The sequence below is a fragment of the Triticum dicoccoides genome, chromosome 6B (genome assembly GCF_002162155.2).
Source record: "Triticum dicoccoides isolate Atlit2015 ecotype Zavitan chromosome 6B, WEW_v2.0, whole genome shotgun sequence".
Classification (NCBI taxonomy): domain Eukaryota; kingdom Viridiplantae; phylum Streptophyta; class Magnoliopsida; order Poales; family Poaceae; genus Triticum; species Triticum dicoccoides.
Window position 1 is genome coordinate 699,245,651 of NC_041391.1, and position 14,554 is coordinate 699,260,204.

At 45.0% G+C, this 14,554-nt stretch overlaps 1 protein-coding gene across 1 annotated transcript; it reads right to left on the bottom strand.

The window, feature by feature from the left end:
* Positions 1 to 761: 761 nt before the first annotated feature.
* On the bottom strand, positions 762 to 7,028 carry LOC119324571 (disease resistance protein RGA5-like). Its single transcript, XM_037598353.1, has 7 exons — positions 6,041 to 7,028; positions 3,405 to 5,408; positions 3,068 to 3,323; positions 2,775 to 2,985; positions 2,451 to 2,688; positions 1,864 to 2,014; positions 762 to 1,338 (listed from the first exon to the last, which is right to left on the bottom strand). Exons 1-7 carry the CDS (start codon positions 6,895 to 6,897, stop codon positions 973 to 975), a joined length of 4,083 nt encoding a protein of 1,360 aa, XP_037454250.1. The 5' UTR covers positions 6,898 to 7,028; the 3' UTR covers positions 762 to 972.
* Between the last annotated feature and the right edge of the window lie 7,526 nt (positions 7,029 to 14,554).

Here is a 14,554-nt window from a genome sequence, read left to right on the forward strand (position 1 = left end):
CAAAAAACAAAATTTGTGTGAAAAAAGTTGATCGTGAATTTAAAAAATATTAACCGGGCATTTGAAAAACAATGTTAAACAAGTATTGTAAAAATGTTAATCAAGCATTGAAAAAATGTTAAATGTGAATATAAAAAATGTTAACCATGTATTCAAAACAATTAATCTTTAATCTTATTCAAAAAATGTTAAATTTTATTTGTAAAATGCTAATCAAGCATTTGAAAAATGTTAAATGTATATATAAAAAATGTTGACCATGTATTACAAAATGTTAATATTGCATTTAAGAACGTTAATCAAGCATTTGAAAAGATGTTAAATGTGTATAGAAAAAACATTGATCATGTGTTAAAAATGTTAATCTTGTATTTGAAAATTGTTAACCAAACATTTGAAAATGCGTGTATAGAAAAAATGTTAAACATGTTTTCCAAAAATGTTAAACATGTTTTCCAAAAATGTCAATCTTGTATTTGAAAAATTGAAATGTGTATAGAGAAAATGTTGACCATGTATTCCAAATTTTTATGTGCCGGTTATATCTGTTTTGCATCGTTGCCAAAGAATCCGTGGCGAGTCATCAGCCGAACAATCGTACCTTTGGAGGAGCAGGGCACCCTCACAATGCAGTCCAGACGGCATGATTGCCGTCCGGTGCCCTGCTCGCGGACATGCATTATTTTTCCTCAAGAGCGAGGCTGTACGCGCTCTTCACAGTGATAGAACTAGACGTGGCTTGGTTTTTATGTACTGACAGATATCCGGATAACCCTTTTATACGCAAAACAATCAAGTGGAGTAAATGGAAGTATGATGAAAGCTATACCACAAAGAACATACAAGCACAAAAAAAGGAAGAAGAAAAATGTGGGCTGCCCTACACTACCTATCCACAGTTTGCTCTGCCGTCCGTACGGTCTCCCCCCTCCCCCTCGGTGTATCCGTTTTTCTCCCGGCATAACTCGTCAGTCAGGGGCGGTCCGATGTCGCGGTGAAGGTGCTGGAGGCGCGGGTGGTGTTGCCCATGGACGACGACGACGGGGAGGACTGCCCCACGGCTGAGGTCAGCAGCGACGATGACGTGGCCTTGCTCCTCAGCTTCAGGTCCATGATGTCCCGGATCACGTCGGGCTTAATGATCTCCTGCGACTCCATGTCCTCCTCGCCCCTCAGCATGCGGGTCACCGTCGACATATCGGGCAGGCGTTTCGTGACGTTCTTCGTGCACAAGAGCCCCACTTTCAGGAACCTGCACGCCTCGTCGACGTCCAGGTCGTCGCCCAGCGAGCTGTCGATGATCTTGTCCAGTTGCCCCTGGTCATAGTATTCCCATGTCTGCAGAGGGAGAGAGGAGGACTGGTAATGTAGCACTAGGCAAGGTTTTTAATTTCGAAAACAAACTAATTTTGGACCTCATTGAAATACGCAAAATTTCAGAAATATTCGAAATTTCGCATATTTCAGAAATTATTTCGGACTTTGAAGTTCAAAATTCACTTAATTTTAATGAATTCTAACATAATTTAAATTTATTTTGAAATTATTTTAAATCTGCCTTGAAATTTCGGCTTTAAAAATATTTCGGACCACACTGAAATATATGAAATTTTGGAAATTTCACTGGGATTTGAACCCTGGGTAGCATCTGGGATTGTTTTGCTGGGGTAATATAATGTATGCAAATGATACCCCGGGCTACCACACCATTTATTGCCCTATTAGTAAACTCTGTCAACTAATGATACGGATTCGGTGATAAGAAAAAAGGGAAGTTGCATCAACACCATTCACCTCAAGTAATGAAGCTATGTATAGTGTGAATTCATATCAGGTGTTTGCATTAATAACAGGGTCCTGTACCTTCACAAGAAGAATCTGATCTTCGTACGACAGTCTTGTATCAGTGTTGCATCTTCCACTGACTATTTCTATCAGCAGAACACCAAAGCTGTAAACATCTAACTTCCGTGTCACTTGTCCTCGGATGGCGTATTCAGGAGCCAAGTAACCTCTGCAAGCAAAACTACAGTGAGGAAAGCAACAGAGGGGATATCACATTCTGATTTCTTTTGCTTCCCTGCCTGATTTTTGAATTGAAAATGGCCCAAAGCCTAATACGTTACAGCAGTTTTAGAGAACAGGGAGAGGAGGAAGAGACACCAGATCAGTGGCACGCACTGGAGAGGCAGTCAAGCCATGTGAAGCCGTCTCTTTTCGACCTTAACATGCTTATCAGAAAGCGGCATCTCTATGCAATCCTTGCTTAGCTTGATAAGAGCTTACCAAGATAAACGTAGGTATGTATGTATAAGTCTAATCTAAAATGCCTCCCCCAACCTAACTAAGTTCAAAGGATCAGCTGAACTAGCATTTCAATCTAATGAGAAAACACAAGTCCAAGTAATATATAGCAAAGCAGCAAGTTCGATCAAATAGTTCACACTTACCGTGTTCCTGCGACTCTTGTGCTAATATGTGCTACACCTGAAGGTAGAAGCCTTGTTAAGCCGAAATCAGAAATTTTCGGGGTAAGATCCTTATCGAGAAGTATATTGCTTGCTTTGATGTCACGATGGACAACGTGAGGCCGGATACCGTCGTGGAGGTATGCTAGTCCCTGGGCAACACCAATGCAAATATTCACCCGAGTTCTCCAATTGAACTGGATGCTGCTACGCTGAGAACCTAAAAAATGCCAAGGACCAAGAAGGATTATGGCGCCTGAAAATTTACCAACAAGAGAATACAGAGGTCCAGCAATGAGAATCTACCTAGAAGGGTTTGTGCAAGGCTATTATTTTCAAGATAATTATAGACAAGGATCCTGTGGCTTCCTTCCACACAACAGCCATAAAGTTTGACAAGATTCTCATGGGAAATATCAGAGATCGCCATAAGTTCACTAAGAAATTCCTTCGCGCCTTGCCTAGACTGCAAAGAGAGCACCTTTACTGCAACAGCTGTTCCATCCTTGAGCGTTCCCTGAAATGGCAAGTTATTAGCGATTTTAAAACACTTTCAATAATTAAGTCCAGCATCCAATACATAATAAATAGGGTATTACCTTATACACTGGTCCATAACCTCCCTCACCAATCTTATTGGATTGGTGAAATCTTGCAGTTGCCCTATCCAACTCCTTATAGCTGAATAATTTTACACTCCCAACACCGTGGCCCTCATTGCCGGCTTTCAAGGTGCGGGGCACAGCTTTCAAGGTGTGCCTGGCCCTGGACCACGCAGAAAGGAGCCTCTGGCCATGTGGCCGGTCGGTGGGTCTCTCAGGGAACGGGACAGAGGGCTCCAGCAGCGTAGAAATGCTGATTACAGCAACAGTTTATCATCACACAAGAAAAAACAGGTTGAGGAATCAATAAATCAAAGAAAGGAAAAATTCGTACCCGCTATCAGGTTGTCGGTCCCCATCTTCTCTTTTGTACTCATATTCTGTGTTTTCCTCCAGGATCTCACCTCGTTCTTCCATAATCAGAGCTGCTCGGTCTGGTGCCGCGATAATCCCATCTTCGTCGGCACAGAAATTCCAGTTCACCAGCTGACCATTGATTTTTGGATTTTTTGGATCATTGCTAACAGAAATCCTCAAGGCAGACTCTGTGCCAGCAGCACCTGCACCCCCAATTTTTGCGGATATCTCTTTAAGCCCTGCCAAGTGCTCGATGCAGATAGCTCCAGCTCCATGCTGCTGCACTTCCTGAACATTGAAGACTAGCTTGAGCTTCTGAAGATTAGGCATTGCATCAGCCTCAAATTTCAGCAACAGTTTACTGCACCTCAACTTGAAGTACTTGAGAGCTGAAAATCCAGCCTTGCCAAAGACAATCCTCTCTGCAGGCGCTGTCTGGATGCACAGCGAGAAAGCAGCGAGGGCAGGTAACCCTTTAACGATATCAATATCACTGTTCGACAACTCTCTGATTGCTATCTTCAGAGTGAAGAGTTTGTCCAGTGTTTTAAACCAGTTCGGGAGGCTGGGAAAGATGCAAATCCGTGGCAATAACTCAAGTCTCACGAGATGGGCCAGAGCAGGAGACACGTTGCTCAAGCCAACACATGAAATGCTCACACTCGAAGTATTTACAGGACAGGAACGTGCAGATGCCAGAATTATAGACTTGAGGTTGTTGAGTTTGTGGAGAATTGAGCCAAGGTATTTCATGGTAACCTCCAAATTCTCAACTGGCTGTGCTGTAGAAAGGGTGAGATGAAGATCCTGGAGATTGGTCAGACCTCCAAGTTCCCTCACATTAGCCTGGATTGGAAGGCGGAGGTGCCGTATATTCTCCAAATTACCAATATCTGATGGAACAGCAGATAGTCTTCCATCTAAATGCAGTGTCTCCAAGTATCGTAATCCTTGAATCTTGTCTGGCAAATTGATGGTGATATTACACTCAACAAGCAGATATCTCAGTCGAAATAGTTCAACGATTCTAGTGAGGTCAAAACTCATCTGGTCTTCATCAGCCCAAATATGAAGAATCAGAATTCGGAGAAGGCCATAATCCAGAATGGAAGGTACACATCTGGAGGATCCATAAAATAAAAGTGATCGAACTTGGGAAATTCTGATGCTTTCTGGTATCTTTGCGCTTTTTGAACCTCCGAACTGGAGGGACAATCGGCGAACCTTGTCAGGAAGCAGTAGAGTTGATTCAAAATACTTCACGACAATGACGAAATTATCCTCAAAGGATTTGTACCTGATAAGATCCATTACCATGTGGTTAACTGTACATGACAACACCTCCCCCTCATAGTTGGTGTCTACAGGTTGGATCATACCTCTTCTGACAAGCTCGTCAAAGTAACCATACTCAGTGTCACCAACCAAACTTTCAGCTAGCCATTGCTTCACCAAATCATCCTTCCTGATAGTGCAGCCTTCTGGATACATCCTAAGGTAGAGCAAGCATGTCTTCAAATGAAGTGGAAGCTTATTGTAAATAAGGATTAGAACATCTTTCATCCCTTGGGTAGTAGGATCTGTCCTCAAAGTGGAGGGTAGAGAACTCTCTACCTTCTCCCATTGGTCCATTGCAGGGTTCCGCTTGCTTGGTAGCAACAGGCTTGCTATATTTACAATTGTTAATGGTAAACCACCGCATTTCCTGATAATCCTATCTGCAACTGCTTCAAACTCTTGAGGGCAAGCATCTTCACCTTCAGGACCAAAAACATTATTGAAGAATAATTTCTGAGATTCACCATAATTAAGAGGTCTCATCTCAAATATGTATTCTGACTCATAACCAGAACATGCTAATGCTACATCCCCAACTTGTGTGGTTGTCAGTATTCTGCTGCAACAATCACCATCAGGAAAAGCACGGCTAATAATATCCCATTCTGATGATTTCCATATATCATCGACTACAATGAAGTAGCTGCAAGTCATAACGAATATATTTGGTCAAGCTTACACAAAAAGAAACAGGTAAAGAAACACAGTCAATACAGAACTTAATTTATCTGTAAAAGGAATACAGAAGAACTAGAACACATTTAACTAAGAAAAAAGTAAATGGCGGTGTTTATGAGAAAAACATCAGACTTATCTCCTTACTTATTTTAGTTTTCTGAAGGAGTGGACAATGTACATTTTCTTCGAGAAAATGGACAATGTACATGAAAGGGTGGATCCATGAGTTTGGGGTTTGAGTATGTCAGCATCTCAAGAAAATGTCATCAAGCTCATAGATATACATCATGTTAGAACTTACGATATTGATACCTTTAGAAGTTCATGATACATACTCCCTCCGTCCGAAAATACTTGTCATCAAAATGGATAAAAGGGGATGTATCTAGAACTAAAATACATCTAGATACATCCCTTTTTATCCATTTTGATGACAAGTATCTCCGGACGGAGGGAGTATTATGGAATGTGAACCTTACAAGAAAAGAAAAAGACAAGTTCGAGTTCTTTAATAAGAAAAGCATTTTCCTGTTTTTCATAAAAGCACAATATGATAGTTACTAAAATCCAGTATAGCCAATAAAATTTCCACGATACCTTTTTCCTTGAAGATGTTTGATGATACCGTCAATAAGGTCCTGCACATCAGAAAAGGCATGAGTCCATGGTGCCTTAGTTTGTGAGAGGATGCTGGTGAGAAGCCTCCTCATATCGGGATTTAGGGACACCCGTACAAAAGCCTTGCACTGGAATTCCTCTCCATACTGATGATATATTGTTCTGGCAACAGTGGTTTTTCCAGCTCCTGCAGATCCAATGATGGGTATCACCTTGAGCTGGTTCTGGTTGTGGTCGCCGAAAGCCAGCAGTTTACCAAGCTTCTTCATGGGTACCTCGACACCAACTAGGCTACGGTCAGCTGTGACCAGGCCGACGTCGGAGATGGAGACAGCCGACGCCGGCAGGTCCAGGGACAAATCAGCCCTGTGGCGGCTGATATCAGCTGTCTCCGCCGGAGCAAGCTGGAAGCTTTGGCACCTCTCTCTCGCGTCATCCACACGAGCCATCAACTGTGAGAAATCTTCCGCAATCTGGCGCCGGCGCTGCTTCCGCCTACTGCCAGCCCCAAAGATTGCAGTAAGGCGAGAGCTCCTGCGGACAATGGCGCCTTCGCCGGCACCGGATTGCATAACCTCGTCGAAGAAGTCCTCCGTATCGTAACCAAGCTCCCGAACCTCCTTGGTCCACCATTTGGGCGTGGCGCCAGGGTGCGGATCTGGATCCGGCGCATCCTTGAGGTGGTCGTACAATCCTTCTAGACCTTCTCTGAGAAGCCGGATCCCGTTGGCAGTGAGCCCCTCTGGCAGAGGATGCTCGGAAGCCTCGAGTGAATGGAGTCGCCGGAGGAGGCGACCCATGGGGCCGAGCGAGGCCGTGATGGGGGGATCCTCCATGTTTGCCTCAACGGAAGCGGAATCAGGATCAACCGAGAGGTAGACGAGGAATTGGGGCTATTGGGGATAAGATTTAGAGAGGGTAGGTGAGAGCGAGAGGAGACCAACTCCAGCGCGCCGACCAAATTGTCTTCGCGTGTTCATCTAGGTTGCGACACAAACGGTCCAGTCGGTGGCACATTGGTCATTCTATTTTCCTCCCATCGACAGCCAGCACAACCGGCTGCCTCACCGGTCGTCGCCGCCGCCCAGTTCCGGTGCCCAGGCCGTCCACACCAACGTACCTCCCCCGCAGCACACCACCTTCCAACGTCGCTGCCACCACCGCCTCGCCCCACCGCCGCCGCAGCACACCGACATCGCCACCACCACCCCCTCGCCCCACCCCCTGCATGTAGCACCCAAGCGCGACGACCTCGCTCGCCAAATGCTGACATGCCTGCTACCTGGTCCAGGGGAGGCACGAGGCTCTTTACCGGCCAGCTTCTTCCACGACGCCCGCGAGCTGTTCGACGGTTTGCCCGCAAGGTACAAATGGACTTCGATAGTGAGTTCTTTTTCCACAATTTCATTTGCGACTCAGATGATTCTTCATCCAACGATGAGGAGCTTGTGGCTGCTATGTTGGTCGTCCATGACCACCTTAGTAGGCAGCGGCCGATGTTCAGGGGCTCGATCCGGGGGCACACTCCATCATTGAAACGCAACTGAGAGAGTGGTCATTTCCTACTCTTGAAGGACATGTATTCAACATTCACACGACACCATTAGAGAAAGAACAACACAACATATCATCAAAACATTGAACGGTGATCAACTTCACATGATTACTAGTAACAAGACTTCTCTCATGTCCTCACAAATAGAAGTACTCATAATATTGCTCATGATCATACGATATAAAATACTCCCTCCGTCTCATAATATAAAAACCTTTGACACTACACTAGTGTCAAAAACGTTCTTATATTATGGGACGAAGGGAGTATGTGTTTATCTAAACATATAAATTTTTCACCAAGTAAACCAACTAGCATCAACTACAAGATGTAATCAAAACTACTAGGACCCTAGGTACCAATCCTAGGCTGGATACAAAGATTGAGCACACAAGATGAACTAGGTTTGGAGATGGGATGATGCTGGTGAAGATGTTGAGGGAGATGAAACCTCCCATGATGAGAGGAAGGTTGGTGATAACGATGGCTTCGATTTCTACCTCTCGAAGAGAAGTTTCCCCGGGAAAATCGCTCTGTCAGAGAGCAAAAGTGCTCTGCCTCTGGTTCCGCCTTGAGACGGCGATGGAAGGTCCTAAAAGTGTTCTCTTTTTTTTCTAGGGTAGATGGCTTATTATAGGAGAAAATCGTTAGTAGTGTGCCCCTCGAGCCACCATGGCGCCGCTAGGGGTAGGGCGCGTCCCCTGGCTTGTGGGCCCACCGAGAGTCCTCTCCGGTACTTTTTTCTTCCAGCATTTCTTATATATTTCAAAATAAATCTCCGTAAATTTTCACATCATTTTTAGCTCCGGAAAATTGATATCTCTATTGTAACCTCTTCAGATCAGAATTCTAGCTGACGACGATCTTACTCTTTTGATATCTTTTATTTTAAGAGAGAAAATACATTAGAATTGGATCATAATATGAAATATAACTTCAAAACAATATAAACAACTATAAGAAAATATGATACAAAATGGACGTATCAGGCCCCGAGCTCTTATTCCCATCTACTCTCGTAGAAAAGACTCTAGGTAGCAGGAAAACTCAAAACGGTGCCCGGGCTCATCTGCTCCCTCTCAGCAAAAAATTCAAAAACAATACTAGAAAAATTCAAAAAATTCCAAATTTTTTTGTGGTGGTAGATAATTTGACGCGTGAGGTGCGCCCCAAAATTCAACTCATTTGGACATCTGAGCAGCTCTCGGCAAAAAAGACAAATCGGGTCAAAACAGTGCGTGAACAGTATACATTTTTACAGACCCTTATTTTGTCTTTTTTGCCGAGAGCTGCTCAGATGCTCAAATGAGTTGAATTTTGGGGCGCACCTCACGCGTCAAATTATCTACCACCGCAAAAAAATTTGGAATTTTTAAAAAATTTCTAGTATTTTTTTTGAATTTTTTTCTAAGCGTAGGTGCAGATGAGCCCGGGTGCAGATTAGCCGCACTCCTAGGTAGCACTTCATACACTCCATTGTAACCCCTCACATATACCTGGCCATACCTCAGGCCGGGCCGGGCTTCGGGCCGGGCCTAGCCAAGCCCGACGAACAAAACCCAGGCCCGAGCCCGGCCCGGCCCTGCCATCGGGCCTGTTTTTTAGGCCCGAGCCCGACCCAAACATGTAAAAGCCCGTCGGGCTTCGGGCTAGCCCGGCCCGACCTTTAGAGAAATGCAAAAACAATGGGCCCGGGCCCGGCCCGGCCCGGCCTTCGGGCTCAAATTCTAGGCTCGAGCCCGGCCCAAGGGCAGCGTCGGGCCGGGCCGGGTCGGGCTTTTTCGGACCGGGCTTCCCATGGTCAGGTCTACCCTCACACAAGGTATACCCGCCATGAATAGCAATAGCAAGCAGTATGAAGGGTATTACTCCTCACCGGAGGCCTGAATCTGGGTGAAACTCTTGTGTGACCTCTGGTCTAAGACTTCCAGCTGCGCTAGTAATCCTACCGAGGGTACCGACAGGATTGTGCACCGTCAGTTGGTAATCACACTTTAACATATTTTGGAAAAAAATGTTTGTTTATATTTGAAAGTTTACAAATTTAAAAATAAAATGAAAATGAAAATGTATGCAAAAAATGAAGAAACAAATGGGAAAGGAGAAAGTTAAGAAATAATAAATGGAGAAAAACGAATGATTATACTTTTCCACACAAAAAAAGAACATCAAAATAAATAATAAAACAAAAAATATCAAACACCACACAAAAGGCAGTACCTCCAAAATTCTATAGATGTTTTTCAAAACTCTTGCTCTATTAAAATGGTTATATTTCTTTAAACATAGAATGAATAAAAACAGGAAATTTTAAAAAATAATTAAATTGGAAAATATAAAATAAAAAAGGATAATTCAAAAAGGAAAATATAACTATGGACGAAAATAGGAAAGGTAAAAAAATAAGTTTAAAATGGGAAAGCAAAAAGTATAACAGAAAAAAGGAAAAGGTAAAAATAAAAATAATAACCATCAAAAACGGAAAAGAAGTACCTAAAAAATCTAACCATAATCATACGGAAAACCCTTTTTAAAAACAAAATATATACAAAGAAGTGGTTGGAGTGCAAATCACTAATAGGTCGACTCAAAAGGGCGCCCACGGGCGATTTGATATCTAGAAAGAAGTTTGGTGGATCACTTCCTTAAGAGAAAAACTCTATTGTGCGGTTCTAGTTCCATGAGAGGATTCCTAATGTAGCGTTTTCTTAAACGGAGTTTCCTATTTGGTCATGAACAATATTTCTTCTCTATTTGACACTCACTATATATTTTGTTCTTAGTATGACACTTCAATCATTTTTTGCCACTAACTACGTTATGGTGCCTTGAAAAGACAATGTTTCACCTGGCACACCTATGTGAGACATCATTGCTTCATATTTATCTCAATACGTGTGGACTAAAAAAATTTATCTCAATACGTGGGTCCCTTTTCCATCATTTGTATCTCAGTACATGGGTGCCATTTCTCACCAAACAAATAATAGAATTGGAGGAAAAATAAACATTGCCGAGGAAAAATAAATGACAAATGGGGTACTTTTTTCTCATATTTTCCGTTCAGCTTCTTTGTTTTTCTATTTGTTTTCCTTTTTTCTTTTAATACTTAAAAATAAAAACATTTTTTTATAATACGTGTTGTACATTTAACAATAAATGAGGAATTTTTTTAACTACATGATGAATAATTTCCATTTTCTATAAACTACACGATGAAGTTTTATCTAAAAAAGTACACGATGAACATGTTAGTACACGATGTTTTAACTAAAATACACGTGAATTTTTTTAGTGCACCATGATTTTAAACACGTGTTAAAACAAATTGTTCATGCTAGAATTTTTCAACATATGATGAAATGTTTCGGAATTATTCGATAAAAAAGTTTAATGCATGGTGAACATTTTAGTACACTGTGCTACACGTGACCATTTTTTTGTACACGATGATTTTTTAACACATGTAAACATTTTCCATACATGTTGGAATTTTTCAATGCAAGGTGAATTTTCCTCACTTACGTGATAAACAATTATGAATACACAGTAAAAAAATCAATTACTTGATAAATAAATTTTCAATACACGGTGAACATGTACACCATGAACATTTTCTTAATACAGAATGAACATATTTTTGGGTTACATAATTTTTTGTAAATGTTGCACATTTTGTAATTATAAGAACGATTTTGGAAACACCTAACACGTTTTCAATTACGTGAACCGTTTTTTGAATTGCGTGAAAATTTTTAAATTTTCATTGAAATTTTTTAATACAGAAAGAAATTTCTAAAATTATAGCACACAGCGCATTTTCCTTTTAAAAAAGATTTATGATTGTTCCCGAGGTAAACAAATATAAGATTTAACAAAAACAAAATGGGAAATAGAGAAAGAATTGCGATGGAGGGCGATAGACGCGTTCAGGACGAGATGACAAGCACCTGGTGTTCGGTACTTATCATTTGGGAAAATAGTTTGTAGCGGTGTAATGGGCCGCGCCAGTGGCCAGCATATTACTGTTCCCTGTAGGCGAGGCGAGCTTCATGCTTGCTGAAGAATGAAGATTATATAGTCATATAGATGCTCCCACTGCACTGTTAGACTGTATATGTGCGTAGACTTGTGTATACGTAGACTTGTATATACACCTTGTATATTGTACCCTTTGGTACTTATATATAATGAGATAGTCGCACCCCCTTGAGGTGTCGAGCAGTCCACCAGAATATTTGTTTAACATGGTATCAAATTAGGTTACGATGTCATCCGCTTCCGCCGCCACCACCGCCGCCGCCGCCACTGCCGCACCAACCACCGTCGTCGCTCCCGCCGCTGACCCGGCGCTGGCCCTTGCCTCACCGTTCCTTGCCTCGCGGCCCCTCGCGATGGCCTACGGTGCCTCTGCGTCTTCGTCATCTCCAGGCGCGCCGATCTCCCAAGCCGCCGGGGTGGACCCTTCCACGGGCAGCGCCCCTGCCCCTGTCCATGGCGGGCCGCCACCGTCGTCGTCCCATCCGGCTCCGTCCTACGGGGCTCCGCTGCCGCAGGGCTCCTCCATTGCCCTGCCACCAGGTTACGGGGCGCCGTCGCCGCCGGAACCCTACGCCGCCCCGCCTCCAGGCTACGGGGTGCCGCCGCCGCTGCCGCCGTCCTACTACGGCCCGCCGCCGGCCGGATACGGCGCCCCGCCGTCACCGTACGCCGCGCCCCCGACGCATCACTACCCGGCGTCGCCCCTGCCCTACTCGGCGCTGCCTCAACCCGGCGCGGCGTCGCATGGGGTTGCGGATGCCTCGCTGTACGGGGCTCCGGGTGCATCCCCAGGGCACTACCCGCCCTACTCGGCGCCTTCCGGGGCGGCGCCCTCGCTGGGCCACTATGCACCGCCGCACGCTCCTATCGATCTGACTGCGATGCCGGCGCCGTTCTACTTCTCGCACCTGTTGCCGGTGAAACTCACGCCGGACAACTACTTGTCCTGGCGTGCTCAGGTGATGCCTCTTCTGCGGAGCCGCTACTTGGAAGGCTATGTTGACGGATCCATCCTGTGTCCGCCTCCTCATCACCCGGCCTATCACACCTGGGTGGCCCAGGATCAGGCCATCCTCTCCGCCATCCAGTCCTCGCTCACCCCGAGTGTCTCGTCGCTGGTCATCTTCGCCGCTACGTCCCGAGAGGCATGGGCGGCCCTTCACACCAGTTTTGCCTCTCAGTCTCAGGCGCGTGCTCACTCTATACGCACTGAGCTGGGCGAGACTAAGCTTGGTGACCTCAGCATCACGGACTACTTCAACAAGATGCGGGGTCTCGCCGACACGTTGGCCTCCGTTGGCCAGCCACTGCAGGATGAGGAGTTCACCACCTTCGTGCTTAACGGGCTTGATGATGACTATGACAACCTCGTTGAGAACGTCCATGGCCGTGATGATCCGCTCCCACCTCGGGAGCTCTATGCACGCCTACTCGGTCGTGAACAGCGCATCAAGGCGCGCCGCGCCACCCCTGGTTTCGCCTCCGCCAATGCGGCCACTCGTGGCAAAAACCCCCGGGCGCCATCTTCAGGGGGTAGACCGGCGCCATCTTCACAGCCGGCCTCGCGGGGCAATGCTCCGAACATCACGGGTGGTAACCGGCCGGTGGCATGTTGCTCTTCCTGCGGAGCTCCGCAGGCCTGTCAGCTCTGTGGCATTGAGCGCCACGTTGCGTCTCGCTGTCATCGTCGTTACAAGCAAGACTTCCTAGGCCTCGGCAACAATGGCAAAGGGAATGAAAAGCAAGCCGCAGCTGCCGTGACGGGTCCTGACCATGGCCGCACTCCGTCTTACTCCATTGATCCTACATGGTACATGGACACGGGCGCTACGAACCACCTCACCAACGACATGGGCAAGCTCTCCACTCAGGAGCCGTATCGTGGCCATGATCAGGTGCACACCGCTAATGGAGCAGGTATGCGCATCTCTCATGTTGGTCAGGCATCACTTCTTGCACACAATTCACGAAAACTGCATCTTTCTAATGTTCTTCGTATTCCCACTGCCTCACGTAGTTTGTTATCTGTTCCACAACTTACTCGTGATAATAATGTCCTTGCTGAGTTTCACCCTTTTCGTTTCTTTATCAAGGATCGGGACACGAGGGCCGTTCTTCTTAGCGGTCGTCTTCGCGGTGGCCTGTACGCACTTGACGCGCCCACCGCACCTCCTATGCAGTTTTCTCCACAAGGCCTCAGTGGTGTTCGTGTGTCTCCTACACATTGGCATGCGCGCCTTGGTCATCCTGCTGCTCCTATAGCTCGTCATGTGTTACATCGCCATGAGCTACCAGTTGTGTCAAATAAAACTGCTGAAACTATTTGTGATGCCTGTCAGCAGGGCAAGAGTCACCAACTTCCGTTTTCAGAGTCTAGTCGTGTTGTGAAACATCCTCTTGAGCTTGTTTTTTCCGATGTCTGGGGTCATGCCCAAACGTCTGTTAGTGGACACAATTATTATGTCAGTTTCATTGATGCTTACAATCGGTTTACTTGGCTTTATCTTATTAAGAAAAAGTCTGATGTGTTTGATGTTTTTCTACAGTTTCAAGCACACGTTGAGCGTCTCCTTAGTCAGAAAATTATTCATGTTCAAACCGACTGGGGGGGTGAATATCATCATCTCAACTTGTTCTTTAACAAACTTGGGATCACACATCGTGTGTCTTGTCCTCATACACATCAGCAGAATGGGGCTGCTAAACGTAAGCATCGTCATCTTGTAGAAACTGGCATTACTTTATTAGCTCATGCCTCCGTTCCTTTTAGGTTCTGGAGTGATGCTTTTTCCACTGCCTGTTTTTTGATCAATAGGCTGCCCTCACGACTACTGAATATGAAAACTCCACTTGAACTCTTGCTCAATGAACTTCCAGACTACACCTTTCTCAAAGTT

Excerpts from the sequence above, each read along its gene's own strand:
- LOC119324571 (XM_037598353.1), bottom strand. The coding sequence starts at position 6,897 with ATGGAGGATCCCCCCATCACGGCCTCGCTCGGCCCCATGGGTCGCCTC. Across the intron at positions 2,015-2,450 it reads ACAAGAGTCGCAGGAACACG|AGGTTACTTGGCTCCTGAAT; the intron begins GTAAGTGTGAAC and ends TTTTGCTTGCAG. Across the intron at positions 1,339-1,863 it reads ATCAGATTCTTCTTGTGAAG|ACATGGGAATACTATGACCA; the intron begins GTACAGGACCCT and ends CTCCCTCTGCAG.